Source organism: Trichomycterus rosablanca, chromosome 1 (assembly GCF_030014385.1).
Source record: "Trichomycterus rosablanca isolate fTriRos1 chromosome 1, fTriRos1.hap1, whole genome shotgun sequence".
Taxonomy (NCBI): domain Eukaryota; kingdom Metazoa; phylum Chordata; class Actinopteri; order Siluriformes; family Trichomycteridae; genus Trichomycterus; species Trichomycterus rosablanca.
Genome location: NC_085988.1, coordinates 61,784,557 through 61,802,020, shown reverse-complemented (window position 1 = coordinate 61,802,020; position 17,464 = coordinate 61,784,557). Strand labels below are relative to the sequence as shown.

The window sequence follows — 17,464 nt, the reverse complement described above, 5'->3', positions numbered from 1 at the left end:
TGTTCTTGGACTGCTTGTCTTCAGCAAACTGTTTGCGAGCTTTCTTGTGCGTCAGCTTCCTTCTGGGATGACGACCATGCAGACCGAGTTGATGCAGTGTGCGGCGTATGGTCTGAGCACTGACAGGCTGACCTCCCACGTCTTCAACCTCTGCAGCAATGCTGGCAGCACTCATGTGTCTATTTTTTAAAGCCAACCTCTGGATATGACGCCGAACACGTGGACTCAACTTCTTTGGTCGACCCTGGCGAAGCCTGTTCCGAGTGGAACCTGTCCTGGAAAACCGCTGTATGACCTTGGCCACCATGCTGTAGCTCAGTTTCAGGGTGTTAGCAATCTTCTTATAGCCCAGGCCATCTTTGTGGAGAGTAACAATTCTATTTCTCACATCCTCAGAGAGCTCTTTGCCATGAGGTGCCATGTTGAATATCCAGTGGCCAGTATGAGAGAATTGTACCCAAAACACCAAATTTAACAGCCCTGCTCCCCATTTACACCTGGGACCTTGACACACGACACCAGGGAGGGACAACGACACATTTGGGCACAATTTGGACATGTTCACTGTGGGGTGTACTCACTTATGTTGCCAGCTATTTAGACATTAATGGCTGTGTGTTGAGTTATTTTCAGAAGACAGTAAATCTACACTGCTATACAAGATGTACACTGACTACTCTAAGTTATATCCAAGTTTCATGTCTATAGTGTTGTCCCATGAAAAGATATAATGAAATATTTGCAGAAATGTGAGGGGTGTACTCACTTTTGTGATACACTGTATATCTAGAAGGTTTACATACCTTAAATTTTGTAGTTTTAACATTCTACAGATTCTCTTAGATTCTGTCAAATTGGTTGGCGAGCATCTCTGAACTTACATCTTCAGGTCTCTATTTGATGGAATTCAAGTCTGTGCTTTGGTTGGGCCTCTTAAGGACATTCAGAGCCATATGTGTTATGTGCGTTTTAGTCATAAATGACTGACTTAATGAGTGCTGCAGAGATAAATGTTCATCAAACAGGTTCTCTTATCTCTGCACATGACTTTTCAGCCTTGGTAAGAGTGAATGTTAGGTTCTTTCTTATCTCCCTGACTTAAGTCCCTCCTGCCCAGATGCCAAATGTGGCCAGATTACCAACTCTAGAAAGTATCTAAGTTGTGCTGTGGCCCTGGAAACACATAAAGCCAAAGATGTTGTTTTATATCTGGGGTGTCAAACTCATTTTCACAGAGGGCCACATCAGCATTATGGTGGCCTTCAAAGTGTCGATTGTAACGTATCCTGCTGCGATTGCAGTCTGCCTTTCAAGTCTTGGACAATTTGTTGTTTTTCTTTTCTTAAATGCCAAATTTATACTGCATATTTATATATTGTATATTTATATGTGTATCTACAGAGGTTGGACAAAATAACTGAAACACCTGGTTTTAGACCACAATAATTTATTAGTATGGTGTAGGGCCTCCTTTTGCGGCCAATACAGCGTCAATTCGTCTTGGAAATGACATATACAAGTCCTGCACAGTGGTCAGAGGGATTTTAAGCCATTCTTCTTGCAGGATAGTGGCCAGGTCACTACGTGATGCTGGTGGAGGAAAACGTTTCCTGACTCGCTTCTCCAAAACACCCCAAAGTGGCTCAATAATATTTAGATCTGGTGACTGTGCAGGCCATGGGAGATGTTCAACTTCACTTTCATGTTCATCAAACCAATCTTTCACCAGTCTTGCTGTGTGTATTGGTGCATCGTCATCCTGATACACGGCACCGCCTTCAGGATACAATGTTTGAACCATTGGATGCACATGGTCCTCCAGAATGGTTCGGTAGTCCTTGGCAGTGACGCGCCCATCTAGCACAAGTATTGGGCCAAGGGAATGCCATGATATGGCAGCCCAAACCATCACTGATCCACCCCCATGCTTCACTCTGGGCATGCAACAGTCTGGGTGGTACGCTTCTTTGGGGCTTCTCCACACCGTAACTCTCCCGGATGTGGGGAAAACAGTAAAGGTGGACTCATCAGAGAACAATGTTTCACATTGTCCACAGCCCAAGATTTGTGCTCCTTGCACCATTGAAACCGACGTTTGGCATTGGCACGAGTGACCAAAGATTTGGCTATAGCAGCCCGGCCGTGTATATTGACCCTGTGGAGCTCCCGACGGACAGTTCTGGTGGAAACAGGAGAGTTGAGGTGCACATTTAATTCTGCTGTGATTTGGGCAGCCGTGGTTTTATGTTTTTTGGATACAATCCGGGTTAGCACCCGAACATCCCTTTCAGACAGCTTCCTCTTGCGTCCACAGTTAATCCTGTTGGATGTGGTTTGTCCTTCTTGGTGGTATGCTGACATTACCCTGGATACCGTGGCTCTTGATACATCACAAAGACTTGCTGTCTTGGTCACAGATGCGCCAGCAAGACGTGCACCAACAATTTGTCCTCTTTTGAACTCTGGTATGTCACCCATAATGTTGTGTGCATTGCAATATTTTGAGCAAAACTGTGCTCTTACCCTGCTAATTGAACCTTCACACTCTGCTCTTACTGGTGCAATGTGCAATTAATGAAGATTGGCCACCAGACTGGTCCAATTTAGCCATGAAACCTCCCACACTAAAATGACAGGTGTTTCAGTTATTTTGTCCAACACCTGTACATTTATATTGTACTCCTTTACCACAGACACGGCCTCATAACACAAGAGACGTACCGGTTTTTCTTCTTGAAGCACAAACTTGTATGCACTTTCCCATCTTTTATTAAATTACCTTCCTTCTGCATCAATTTTCTCTTCTTCTACATTTTGGGATTCTTTGTAAATATTTCTCAACTTCACTTGTTGGAAAACTGCCTCAATTAAACGCTGATGTGGAAACACTGCCATCTAGTGGCGGGATGCAGTCACTTTGTGGGTCACAAAATCAGCATGCATTGTAGGAGATGCAGTTTATGTACATTTCTTTTCTTTTAAGCTCTCGCGGGCCACATAAAATGACGTGGCGGGCCGGATTTGGCCAGTGGGCCTTCAGTTTGACACATGTATTTTATATCCTTGCCCTGATCTTTGCCCTGCCACATTTTATTGCAGAGATCCACAGACAGTTTCTTGGACTTTATGGCTAGTTTTTTGTCCTCACAATGCAGTAAATTATGAGCCTTTATGGACCTCAGGTGTGTGCTTTTTTAAACAATGTCCTATCAATTTATATACAACAAAGATTCAGTTCTAAACACTTCTCAAGCCTAATTAAAGCAAATGCAATGCTCATGACTACAGTTTGTAGTGCCACAGCAAAGAGCCGGAATAACTTATTTAAGTAAGAGAGTTCTAAAAGATTTACATTTAAGAATTTCTGTATGAATATGTTTTTACGTCATCATTATGTGCTTAAGTGTAGATTGAGGAGTAAAAATACTGTTATAATAATTCAATATAAAGTGTGATTTAAAATTCCAAGAATGTACTTTCAAGTGTTTGTAAACTTGCATTCTGCTATTGTAGCTCTTAGTGGCACCAGCCCTGAATGTGTGTGTGGACGGTTGGAGGTGTTACTGGTAGGACAAGTAGTAAATGATGAGGTTTGGAAGGTTCAGTTTGGTGATGACCTGCAGTGCTCGGGTACCCAGCACAGTCCTAAGCACGATACGGCTCAGCTGCTGTAGAGACAGAGGAGAGCCTATAGAAACACAAAATACAGCTAAGTACCTCCTGGTTATAAATCGGAGCATATACACTGATCAGCCATAACATTAAAACCACCTCTTTGTTTCTACACTCACTGTCCATTTTATCAGCTCCATTTACCATATAGAAGCACTTTGTAGTTCTACAATTACTGCCTGTATAAATAATAACCACCTGTTTCTCTGCATGCTTTGTTAGCCCCATTTCATGCTGTTCTTCAATGGTCAGGACTCTCCCAGGACCACTACAGAGTAGGTATTATTTGGGTGGTGGGTCATTCTCAGCACTGCAGTGACACTGACATGGTGGTGGTGTGTTAGTGTGTGCTGTGCTGGTATGAGTGGATAAGACACAGCAATGCTGATGGAGTTTTGGACCTCACTGTCACTGCTGGACTGAGAATAGTCCACCAGCCAAAAATATCCAGCCAACAGCGCCCCATAAGCAGCGTCCTGTGACCACTGATGAAGGTCTAGAACAGCGCTCCCCAACCTTTTTTGCACCACGGACCGGTTTCATATAAAATAACATTTTACGGATCGGTGGCGGGGAGGGATTTAAAATAGAATAACTATATTGCTCACAAATGAGCTTTTTTCGCTGCAACAAGATGCTGCTTTCATCTGGGGGTGATATGAGTTGATAAACACCCGTGTGTTGAAAATGGAAGCAGTGTTTTCATTGCTGATGTAGCAATCTCTAATTATTTATTCTTTCTGTGCGGCCCAGTAATAAATGAGCCACAAGACCGGGACAGGTCCGCGGCGCGATGGTTGGGGACCACTGGTCTAGAAGATGACCAACTTAAACAGCAGATGAGCGATCGTCTCTGACTTTACATCTACAAGGTGAACCAACTAGGATGGAGTGTCTAATAGAGTGGACAGTGAGTACTGTATTTAAAAACTCCAGCAGCACTGCTGTCTGATCCACTCATACCAGTACAACACACACTAACACACCACTGTGCTGAGAATGATCCACCACCTAAATAATACCTGCTCTGTGGTGGTCCTGTGGGGGTCCTGACCATTGAAGAACAGGGTGAAAACAGACTAAAAAGGTATATAGAGAAACGGATGGACTACAGTCAGTAATTGTAGAACTACAACATGCTTCTATATGGTAAGTGGAGCTGATAAAATAGACAGTAAGTGTTAAAACAAGGAGGTGGTTTTAATGTTATGGTTGATCAGTGTATATTTAATAATTAATAATAATAATAATAATAATAATAGACTAATACAAAAAAATCATGGCCTAAGCAGGTTGCCAGATTTATGACAGCATTTTATCTGCAACCCAGGTGTTTTTGTGCTGTTTACTTATTATTTATTTAGGTTCATACAGTGATTTAAAACTTGTGAAGCACTATGATCCACTTTGGATGCATTGACTGTTCATTTATTCAGAACCTTTAACAGCCGCCAGAAAAACATTAATGCTTGTAACATTGATGCCACCCAGTTACTGTTTGTTTAGCTTATTTTGTTCAGTAGCTGTGTGTGCACTGCAGACATTTCCATTTTCTTTAAATCAGTGCAACTTTTAAAAAATGTATTCTGTGTTTTAACACTGCAGAGAAAGCTAAACACTTCAGAATTAAAACAGTCGGAAAGACACTTCTACTGCTAATGTTTCCCCTAGCTGAGTGCACAAGTAAGGGTCATCAACACATTTTCCAGGTCAGTATTAACTCTCCTGGCAACTGAATACGGAAATAATTAAAAAAGCAAAAAACATTAAGCACATACTTTGGCCCAGAGAATTTGGCAAACAAAAAATCTGGGCAGTCAAGACCACAGTCTGAGACTCATCCATCACACAATATTACCTTCAACTCCATTAGCAACCACTAAATTAAAATACCTCTGATGGTTATATGAGTTAATATCAACATTAGCAGAGCAGAGATCCTCAAACAGTTTACATTCTTTTATAATGTCCTGCTGGCATGTGGTGCTTATACATGGTTGCCACAGCATATCACTGGACAGACCTGCTACATACTCCAAGTTATTTTTCATACTTTAATTCACATTACATTTACATTTAGCCGACGCTTTTGTCCAAAGCGACTTACAATAAATGGAGTACATCTCTAAAAACAACATAAATAATATAAAAATAAGAAAAGAAAAAATAAATAAACGAAATGATTTGCTAGATTACCAGGCCAGAAAGGTGGCATAGACAAAGAGGAAGAAGAACTAGAGGAGGAAGAGTGGAGGAGAGGGAATGAGAATGAGGTTAGAGGTGTTAGTGTGTTAGAGGTGTTAGGAGAGAAGGTGTTCCTTGAAGAGCTCGGTCTTCAGGAGTTTCTTTACCGTAGCGAGGGACGCCCCTGCCCCTGCTTAATTCACCTTCTTCCTTTCTCATCTCAATCAGCAATCCGACTAAATAGCATGTTGCCATAAATAGAAAGTATTACTGCTGCTGTAAACACTTGATCCGACGATGTTTTCTGTAGATTATTGCTTTTCATAAGTCTTTTCAATTTCTGTAAATATACAACATTGCCAAAAGTTTGTACAGAACCCTTCTTACTTTTAAACCAATGCTTTCCATATAATCAAAACCTTATTTACAGATATATTCAGAGCCTTTGTTTTTTTTCCACTTTAGATTATAGTTACGTGAAACTTGTTTGCTTTAATTATCCTAAAGATGTACCTATAACTTAATTGTTGTCCACCTGTTGCAATATGAATTGCCTAGATACACTGATCAGCCATAACATTAAAACCACCTTCTTGTTTTTACACTCACTGTCCATTTTATCAGCTCTACCTATCATATAAAAGCACTTTGTAGTTCTACAATTACTGACTGTAGTCCATCCGTTTCTCTGCATGCTTTGTTAGCCCCCTTTCATGCTGTTCTTCGATGGTCGGGACTCTCCCAGGACCACTACAGAGTAGGTATTATTTGGGTGGTGGGTCATTTTCAGCACTGCAGTGACACTGACATGTCACTGCTGGACTGAGAATAGTCCACCAACCAAAAATATCCAGCCAACAGAGCCCTGTGGGCAGCGTCCTGTGACCATTGATGAAGGTCTAGAAGATGACCAACTCAAACAGCAGCAATAGATGAGCGATCGTCTCTGACTTTACATCTACAAGGTGTACTAGGTAGGAGTGTCTACTCTAGGAGTGGACAGTGAGTGGACACGGTATTTAAAACCTCAGCAGCTCTGCTGTGTCTGATCCACTCATACCAGCACAACACACACTAACACACCACCACCATGTCATTGCTGAGAATGATCCACCACCTAAATAATACCTGCTCTGTAGTGGTCCTGACCATTGAAGGACAGGGTGAAAGCCGGTTACAAAAATATGTAGAGAAACAGATGGACTACAGTCAGTAATTGTAGAACTACAAAGTGCTTCTATGTAGTAAGTGGAGCTGATAAAATAGACAGTGAGTGTAGAAACAAGGAGATGGTTTTAATGTTATCGCTGATCAGTGTATGTAGGGCTTTTAAATTGTATTTGATGGTATGAAGTTGTACTTAACACAATATCACCTACACTATGATATGCTTTTGACTTTGTGGCAAGAGTTTGGGGGAAATCTTTAAAAACAGTTAATTTATTAGCAACACTCACCACTAAGTTAACAACTGTCTATAGAATCAACATCAACACAATAACTGTTGATCTGGAGCATTATGGGCTGAGTTTTTACAATAATGGATACAAGGAACCCCTTGACAAAACTACCTGGACTAAAAGTTGATGTCAATATAAATACTTGTAGACCAAGTTTTTTTTTCTCTCAGCTAAATGCAACTTTGCATATATTGCACTACACCATAAGTAGAGTTGAATGCTGGTTGGGGTCATGAATGTTCTTTTTATATACATAAAACACTTACTTAATTCACTCTGGATTACAGTAATGCTTTGGCATACACATTATTTGCACTGGTACAACACAAAAACACTGATCTGAAATTATTTAAATGATGGATAAAGAACCTCCAAACAAATTCAAGCTGACTTGCAAACACAGCGTAGAATAGTGTCAGTGCACACTATCTGTCATGAAATGATTGAAAAGAAACGCTGTAAAAGAAGACCAAGGGGGACCCCACTGCTGACACAAACATAAAAAGCCAGACTGGAGCTGGCCTGAACTTGCCTGAGGAAGCCACAGTTTTCTGGAAGAACATTCTGTAAGCAGATGTTTACCATAACAGAGCTTTTTGGTAAAGAACATCATTGTACCGTTTACAGAAAATGAAATGATGCTTTCAAAGAAAAGAACATAGTCCCTACGGTCAAACATGACGAAGGTTCACAGATGTTTTGTTGGCTTTAATGCTTCTGGCACTGGATACCTTCACTGTGTACACAGCATGATGAAATCTGAAGACTACCAAAGGCTTTTGGAGTGCAATGTAGGGCCCAATGTCAGAAAGCTGGGTCTCTGTCAGAGGTCATAGCTCTTCTAGCAGATCAATTACCTGAAGCACACTGAATGATTTAAGAAAAAGTGCTGCAGAATTATGAATTGGCCAGCAATGGGTCCAGATCTAAATCCTATCTAACACCTGTGGAGAGATCTTAAACCAGCAGTTGGAAGAAGGCACCCTTTAAATCTGAGAGAACCGCGGCAGTTGGCAAAGGAGTGGTAACAAGATGAGAATAATTTCAGTTGTTGTTTCCAAAGAGTGTGCTGGCAAATATTAAGTTATGGTTGTAATTATTTTTGTCCAGTCAATTTCTGTGTGGAATAATGTCAGATTTGACTTGTTCTCTTATTTTTCGTGTTGTTCCAATGCAAACTACAGAAATGTTTGTTTGTTTGTTTTATTAGGATTTTAACGTCATGTTTTACACTTTGGTTACATTCATGACAGGAACGGTAGTTACTCATCACACAAGATTCATCACTTCACAAGATTATATCAAACACAGTCATGGACAATTTTGTATCTCCAATTCACCTCACTTGCATGCCTTTGGACTGTGGGAGGAAACCGGAGCACCCGGAGGAAACCCATGCGGACACGGGGAGAACATGCAAACTCCACACAAAAAAGGACCAAGACCACCCCGAACCCAGGACCTTCTTGCTGTGAGGTGACAGTGCTACCCACTTAGCCACCGTGTCGCCCAAACTACAGAAATGAACATGAAAATAACTGACTTCTGGGAGAAGTTGTGCATTTTCTTAAAGAAGAGCAGTGGTAACAGATAGATTTCGACCATAACTGTAAAAAGTTAGACTGAAAATGTAGTTCCATCTTGACAAGTTTGGCTACTGTTAATTTAATAATAGATAATATGAACATAAATTAAGAATCCACCATATTGTACCACATTTGTGAAACAATTGTTCTGCTTAAATAGTTTTTATGTTTTAAGATATAATGTGAGGTAGTATTGTGATAAACAGATTAAATGTGTAAAACTTGTTTGATTAAATGTATTATACTAATCTTTCTTGTAGTTTTGTACATTGTTTATTAGTGACCTTAAATAAAATAAATAGCTGTTATGCAGCAGCACTAGTGAAGTAAACCATGAACGATTAGTGTTACAAAAAGAAAAAAACTAAAAATTAACTTATAATAGGCAGAGTAACAAATTAAACGGCAGGTTGTGGCTAGGAAAAAAAAAGTCAAGAGTGCCACCTGGTGGCACATTTCCGAATTACAAATTTGCACAAAGGCGGTTAGTATCTACAATTTAACAAATGGAATACATTTAATTTAATGAATTGATTTATTAATTCAGTCATTTCATCAGTGTCATATTAAATATCCAAACAACACTATGCACAGTACAGACTACTACCAACCCTCCCTTTATGCTAATATATACACTAATCAGCCATAACATTAAAACCACCTCCTTGTTTCTACACATGCTGTCCATTTTATCAGCTCCACTTACCATATAGAAGCACTTTGTAGTTCTACAATTACTGAATGTAGTACATCTGTTTTTCTGCATGCTTTGTTAGCCCCCTTTCATGCTGTTCTTTAATGGTCAGGACTCTCATTCTCAGCACTGCAGTGACACCGACATGGTGGTGGTGTGTTAGTGTGTGTTGTGCTGGTATGAGTGGATAAGACACAGCAGTGCTGCTGGAGTTAAACACCTCACTGTCACTGCTGGACTGAGAATAGTCCACCAACCAAAACATCCAGCCAACAGCGCCCCGTAGGCAGCGTCCAGTGAGCACTGATGTCTAGAAGATGACCAACTCAAACAGCAGCAATAGATGAGCGATCGTCTCTGACTTTACATCTACAAGGTGAACCAACTAAAGAGGAATATCTAATAGAGTGGACAGTGAGTGTGCATGGTATTTAAAAACTCCAGCAGCATTGCTGTGTCTCATCAACTCATACCAGCACAACACACACTAACATACCACCAACATGTCAGTGTCACTGCAGTGCTGAGAATGATCCAACACCCAAATAATACCTGCTCTGTAGTGGTCCTGTGGGGGTCCTGATCATTGAAGAACAGAGTGAAAGCAGAGTGAAAGCAGAGTGAAGTGGAGCTGATAAAAAGGACAGTGAGTGTATAAACAAGGAGTTGGTTTTAATGTTATGGCTGATCAGTGTAAATGCATGCATGTTACTATGCTAATAGTAACATAATATTATTATGATTAGCATGTATAGCAAGCGCTTGTAATGAACTGTTCGCTACTTACCTTGTGTAAAATCTACATTTACTTTGTGTAAAATCTTTCCTCGTTGTTTTGCTTCAACATTTGTTTCTATGATTATTATTAATATTATTATTATCATTATTGTTACTATTATTATTATTACATTCAGAATTTTAGGCCAGGGAGCACCAACAGTGTACTGACGTCTTGTACTTATGGATGACTACTTTGATGAGTCAGGCATGGGTGAGATTTGAGCTCTGACAAGCAGAAGCCTTGTGCTCTGAGGCACCCACCTTTCTGACGCACTACTGCTTTGCCAAATATAATGTCCTATATAGTACAATTAACTGCAATATAAAATCCAGTTAATAACAAGTCAATGTGATTAATTCTTTATAGTGTTACTTACTCTCATAAAGCTGTAGACAAAGAGCTGCAGGTGTATCAGGTCTGGTGTAGTCGATGGGCTTCTTCTCATGCTTGTCTCTGGCATACACATTTCCCCCAAACTCCACCAGCAGTTTGATCATTTCCACATTATTAGCCTTTGCTGCATGGTGCAATGCTGTCTCGTGCAGTCGAACCACATTCACTTTAGCTCCTTACAAAAACACAACAGATTCAATTCCTGAAATCTGATGCAGACAACTGGGTGAGACTTAATTTTATGTCCTGCTCCCATCCACTCCCATAACATCTAATCCTGCTCTTACCAGCACCCACAACATAACAGGTTTTGTTTGTCTTGCTTTCAGCTGCAGAGTCAAACAAATATACATTTAATACACTTACCAATGTCAGCTTATACTGTATCCACCTTTAGATAAACCTACTTTAAATGATTTGTATTTAAGTTTTATCTAATTTTTATTATTAGTTTTAAATATTATATATTAGTTTTAGCTAATATTTTGCAACGTTGCAATTTAATGAAAGCCGTACTTGTGATGTTGGTGATGTTAACCTTATCAGGATACATCAAGGATTTTAGTTTGTATGAAGTACCAGGTACTTTTACACAAAGAATCAAAAAAGGCTGTACAGGGCCCCATGGGTAGCACAGCAGTCTAACACAGTGGTGTCACCAGCTGGTCAGGTGTTTAAAACACATGCTTGGTCATGTCTGAGACATTTGGTATGACCTGCATGTTGCTCCAACAGCTACAACTTCTACTGTCTGACCAAGATGCTGGCAAAAATGGCTGAGAAATACAGAGAGTATGATGTAATCCCTTGAATATCTTAGGGCTCTCTGTAAAAGTCCACTGCAGGGTGGTGTTGGGTCCCTCCTAAGCCAACAACCTTTGGACACCTTTAAGATCAAGTGGCACATTGAGTGCAAGCCAGGCCCTCTCGTTCAACATCGGTGCCTGACTAAATGGGCACAAATTCCAACAGGCACACTAAATACCTGCATTGAGTAGCACTTTGACACACTCCAGGTGCTGGTTAGCGCAGGCTACGTGTAGTGGAGTCCCATGGTAGAGATCATAGGCTTCTAGACTGGCTCCATTTGCAATCACTAGCTTTATACATTCAGCATTACCTGCAAATACACAATACACACATACATATACTTACTCACTCACTCTCTTAACCACTCATCCAATCAGTGTCGCAGGAAGTAGGGGGGGTGCTGGAGCCGATCCCAGCTTTTCAATGGGCGCAAGGCACACAGTTTTTGGACTGTGGGAAACCGGAGCTCCCAGAGGCAAGGGGAGAACATGCAAACTCCACACAGAAAGGACCTAGACCGCCCCGCCTGGGGTTTGAACCCAGGACCTTCTTGCTGTGAGGTGACAGTGCTACCCACTTAGCCACCGTGCCGCCCACATACATATACTTATAAAATAAAATTTCTATGTCACTCTGTGTATTACAATCACTCTGATCCTCACCACCTATGCAGGCCTCATGAAGCGGGGAGGTAGTGCGTGAGGTAAGGGCAGGGTTAACCTTTGCTCCGTACTCAAGCAGAAGCCGCACACAATCTGAGCTCCCAGCAGAACATGCTTCACACAAAGGAGTACTCCCATCCACATTTCTTGCATCCACCTGCAAACCAGCACAACCAGGAAGAGGCAATTAGATTTCCTACAGATCAACTGTGTCCTCAGTTCAAATAAGGATATATTTCTCTCTTTTTTATAATCTAACTGAAGAAGTTATAACTTTAAAAGCAAGGGTTCTAAACCTTTTAACAATGCAAACTACACTGCCACCTACAATAAATAGTGTGCATACTATTTTAAAGCAACATATGCTGCCATCTAGACAACTTCTTCATAGGAATGTCTCAACAAAAAATTGGGTCCACAGCACGTTTCCACTTTCAGTCCATCTCAGGTAAGCTCGAGCCAATAAAAAGTCGGTGGCATTTATAGATGTTGTTGCAGTATGGCTTCTGCTTTGTCTTAAGGTCTAAACTTGCCTTTATAGATGATTTATAGATGACAGAAACAAACCATTAGAACCCACAAGCATTTTTCAATTTCTCAGCTCATACAATTAAATCTTTTAAATGTATGAACTGTTTTATGAAATTCAAAGAGACTTTGTTCTTAAACCGTTGAACTATGTCGATTGTTGCAGATATACACTGATTAGCCATAACATTAAAACCACCTCCTTGTTTCTACACTCACTGTCCATTATTTACATTTACATTTTCAGCATTTAGCAGACGCTTTTATTCAAAGCGACTTACACAATGAGCAGAACACGATGAGCAATTGAGGGTTAAGGGCCTTGCTCAGGGACCCAACAGTGGCAACTTGGTGGTGGCGGGGCTTGAAACGGCAATCTTCTGTTTACTAGTCCAGTACCTTAACCACTGAGTTATCATTATATCAGCGCCACTTACCATATAGAAGCACTTTTTACACTTTCTACAGTTACTGACTGTAATCCATCTATTTCTCTACATACTTTTTTTTTTTTACCTTGCTTTCACCCTGTTCTTCAATGGTCAGGACCACCACAGAGCAGGTATTATTTAGGCGGTGGATGATTCTCAGCACTGCAGTGACACTGACATGGTGGTGGTGTGTTAGTGTGTGTTGTGCTGGTATGAGAGGATCAGACACAGCAGCGCTGCTGGAGTTTTTGAATACCGTGTCCACTCACTGTCCACTCTATTAGACACTCCTACCTAGTTGGTCCACCTTGTAGATGTAAAGTCAGAGATGATTGCACATCTATTACTGCTGTTTGAGTTGGTCATCTTCTAGACCTTCATCAGTGGTCACAGGACACTTCCCACATGGTGCTGTTGGCTGGATATGTTTTTGGTTGGTGGACTATTCTCAGTACAGCAGTGACAGTGAGGTGTTTAAAAACTCCATCAGCATTGCTGTGTCTGATCCACTCATACCAGCACAACATACACTAACACACCACCACCATGTCAGTGTCACTGCAGTGCTGAGAATGATCCAACACTGGATCCTGGGTCCTGGGAGGGTCCTGACCATTGAAAAACAGTTGGAAAGGGGGCTAACAAAGCATGCAGAGAAATAGATGGACTACAATCAGTAATTATAAAACTACAAAGTGCTTCTATATGGTAATTGGAGCTGATAAAATGGACAGTGTGTGTAGAAACAAGAAGGTGGTTTTAATGTTATGGCTGATCGGTGTAAGGGTTTACAACCAATAACATTGTGCCCACAGTGTGTGGGTGTGTGAGTGTGTGTTGCTAACCTGTGCTCCAGCGTCTAGTAGCAGCCTCACACATTGTGTCTGTCCACGGACAGCAGCTTCATGGAGAGGAGTGATGGAGTCTACAGCAACTATATTCACCGAAGCTCCACTCTGAATTAGACTTTGAAGATGTGACACATGGCCATGATAAGCAGCCTTATGGACCTCGGTCCGTTCAGACCAAAAGCCTAACACACAGACACAAGCACACAAACGGATTAGCTTTTATTACCATCATTATAAGTTTGCAATTTTATGACATGGTCACATTAGACTTAAACTGTTATTTGTATTAAATGTTTGTCATTTAAAGATTTTGCTGAATAACTAGTTATGCATTTGAGATGTCTATGTAAATATTAAAACAGGTGTATGAAAGGATCTGTTCCCCTTTACCAAAATACACCAATTGCTATCCAATAACTGCAGGTGCTGGGCTGCTTGAAGAGACAACAACCATTTTGGTTCCGTTCTAAACCATATACAAATATACATATTATATATTACATATTATAGGCAGTTGTAGCCTAGTGGTTAAGGTACTGGTCCAGTAATCAGAAGGTTGCCGGTTCAAGCCTCACTACTGCCAGGTTGCCACTGTTGGGCCCTTGAGCAAGGCCCTTAACCCTCAATTGCTTAGACTGTCACAGTACTGTAAGTCGCTTTGGATAAAAGCGTCTGCTAAATGCTGTAAATGTAAATAACCATAATACACTACTGTTCCGCCGGTTTCTGGTTATTTACCGCTATTTAAATCTTTATCTTCTTATACTTACCTATATCACCAAAGAAATACGGCTTTGCTGTTTCCACCTCCATCTTTCAGCGTTTACAAATAAGCACTTACTTCGATGCGCTTCAGCGTTTTAATCAAGAAAACAGCATTACCACAGACTGTTTACAAACGTGGTGAGTCACGTGGTTGCTTCCTTTTTTGCAGGGCATTATGGGGGTTGTAGTAAAGTTAGTGCACGTTTAATGACGCATAGAATCCGCTTGTTAAGTGGTGACGTGTCGACCTTATGATACGTCACATCCGGGTCCAAGTTGGCCGAGTCCCTCGTATTTTCAATATGCCACAGTGCTGTGTGCCGTACTGCTTCAACAGGTCCGAGTCGAAAAAAAACTACCCAACTGTCTTTTTACCGCTTTCCTTGCGATTAGATGTCATGAAGTAATATTTTTGTTCATAATTCAATGTAAAAAGATAAACTGTCATTGTATATTCATTACACGTGTTTCAAGCTTTTTTTTTTTATTTCATATTATAATGTGAGATTCTGGATTTTTACTATATAAGCTATAAGCTATACTGATTAAAAGTAAAACCAAAAAGTTAGAAATGTCAGTTTTCATGTAATGAATTAAAAATATGACCGCGACATGAAATGAATTAATGACATGAACTTTTCATGATATTCAGATTACCTGAAGTGCACTAGTGTACTGCACATCTTGTCTTATTTGTATCTTAATGTATGTTTCTAATATATATATAATATATGTACAGTGTATCACAAAAGTAAGTACACCCCTCACATTTCTGCAGATATTTAAGTATATCTTTTCATGGGACAACACTGACAAAATTACACTTTGACACAATGAAAAGTAGTCTGTGTGCAGCTTATATAACAGTGTAAATTTATTCTTCCCTCAAAATAACTCAATATACAGCCATTAATGTCTAAACCACCTGCAACAAAAGTGAGTACACCCCTAAGAGACTACACCCCTAAATGTCCAAATTGAGCACTGCTTGTCATTTTCCCTCCAAAATGTCATGTGATTTGTTAGTGTTACTAGGTCTCAGGTGTGCATAGGGAGCAGGTGTGTTCAATTTAGTAGTACAGCTCTCACACTCTCTCATACTGGTCACTGAAAGTTCCAACATGGCACCTCATGGCAAAGAACTCTCTGAGGATCTTAAAAGACGAATTGTTGCGCTACATGAAGATGGCCAAGGCTACAAGAAGATTGCCAACACCCTGAAACTGAGCTGCAGCACAGTGGCCAAGATCATCCAGCGTTTTAAAAGAGCAGGGTCCACTCAGAACAGACCTCGCGTTGGTCGTCCAAAGAAGCTGAGTGCACGTGCTCAGCGTCACATCCAACTGCTGTCTTTGAAAGATAGGCGCAGGAGTGCTGTCAGCATTGCTGCAGAGATTGAAAAGGTGGGGGGTCAGCCTGTCAGTGCTCAGACCATACGCTGCACACTACATCAAATTGGTCTGCATGGCTGTCACCCCAGAAGGAAGCCTCTTCTGAAGTCTCTACACAAGAAAGCCCGCAAACAGTTTGCTGAAGACATGTCAACAAAGGACATGGATTACTGGAACCATGTCCTATGGTCTGATGAGACCAAGATTAATTTGTTTGGTTCAGATGGTCTCAAGCATGTGTGACGGCAATCAGGTGAGGAGTACAAAGATAAGTGTGTCATGCCTACAGTCAAGCATGGTAGTGGGAATGCCATGGTCTGGGGCTGCATGAGTGCAGCAGGTGTTGGGGAGTTACATTTCATTGAGGGACACATGAACTCCAATATGTACTGTGAAATACTGAAGCAGAGCATGATCCCCTCCCTCCGGAAACTGGGTCGCAGGGCAGTGTTCCAGCATGATAATGACCCCAAACACACCTCTAAGACGACCACTGCTTTATTGAAGAGGCTGAGGGTAAAGGTGATGGACTGGCCAAGCATGTCTCCAGACCTAAACCCAATAGAACATCTTTGGGGCATCCTCAAGCGGAAGGTGGAGGAGCGCAAAGTCTCGAATATCCGCCAGCTCCGTGATGTCGTCATGGAGGAGTGGAAAAGCATTCCAGTGGCAACCTGTGAAGCTCTGGTAAACTCCATGCCCAGGAGAGTTAAGGCAGTTCTGGGAAATAATGGTGGCCACACAAAATATTGACACTTCAGGAACTTTCACTAAGGGGTGTACTCACTTTTGTTGCCGGTGGTTTAGACATTAATGGCTGTATATTGAGTTATTTTGAGGGAAGAATAAATTTACACTGTTATATAAGCTGCACACAGACTACTTTTCATTGTGTCAAAGTGTCATTTTGTCAGTGTTGTCCCATGAAAAGATATACTTAAATATCTGCAGAAATGTGAGGGGTGTACTCACTTTTGTGATACACTGTATATAATAAGACCTTTTCTCGTCCAGACAGCTATTGAGAAGGACTAGACATTTATGTCTCGGGTAATGTTTGTAAATCCAATTTCCAACGACAGCAACACGAGTTCCTTAAGTTTTCCACAAACAGAATTTATTTTAACTTTCTTCTTACATTGACTTATCCGTTAATCCAAGTTTCTTATAAAAACTCACTATGTTCGCAATTGGCGTATAACAAACAAAACTACGATCATAAATCTGTTGCTCCATGTCCTCTTTCTTTCCGTATA

The 17,464-nt window shown here is 40.9% G+C and overlaps 1 protein-coding gene across 1 annotated transcript; it reads right to left on the bottom strand.

Annotated features, from left to right (window-relative positions):
* Window positions 1–2,766: 2,766 nt before the first annotated feature.
* asb13a.2 (ankyrin repeat and SOCS box containing 13a, tandem duplicate 2) lies at window positions 2,767–14,865 on the bottom strand. The gene is made up of 6 exons (XM_063005136.1): window positions 14,823–14,865; window positions 14,047–14,234; window positions 12,243–12,399; window positions 11,756–11,890; window positions 10,754–10,945; window positions 2,767–3,688 (listed from the first exon to the last, which is right to left on the bottom strand). Exons 1-6 carry the CDS (start codon window positions 14,863–14,865, stop codon window positions 3,561–3,563), a joined length of 843 nt encoding a protein of 280 aa, XP_062861206.1. The 3' UTR covers window positions 2,767–3,560.
* Between the last annotated feature and the right edge of the window lie 2,599 nt (window positions 14,866–17,464).

Bases quoted from the DNA above. Each gene is read 5' to 3' on its own strand.
- asb13a.2 (XM_063005136.1), bottom strand. From the start codon at position 14,865: ATGGAGGTGGAAACAGCAAAGCCGTATTTCTTTGGTGATATAG. The intron at 14,235-14,822 runs GTAAGTATAAGA...TCTGTGTGTTAG, and splicing joins GTATTTCTTTGGTGATATAG to GCTTTTGGTCTGAACGGACC. The intron at 3,689-10,753 runs GTAAGTAACACT...GTGTTTCTATAG, and splicing joins TTGTCTACAGCTTTATGAGA to GCTCTCCTCTGTCTCTACAG.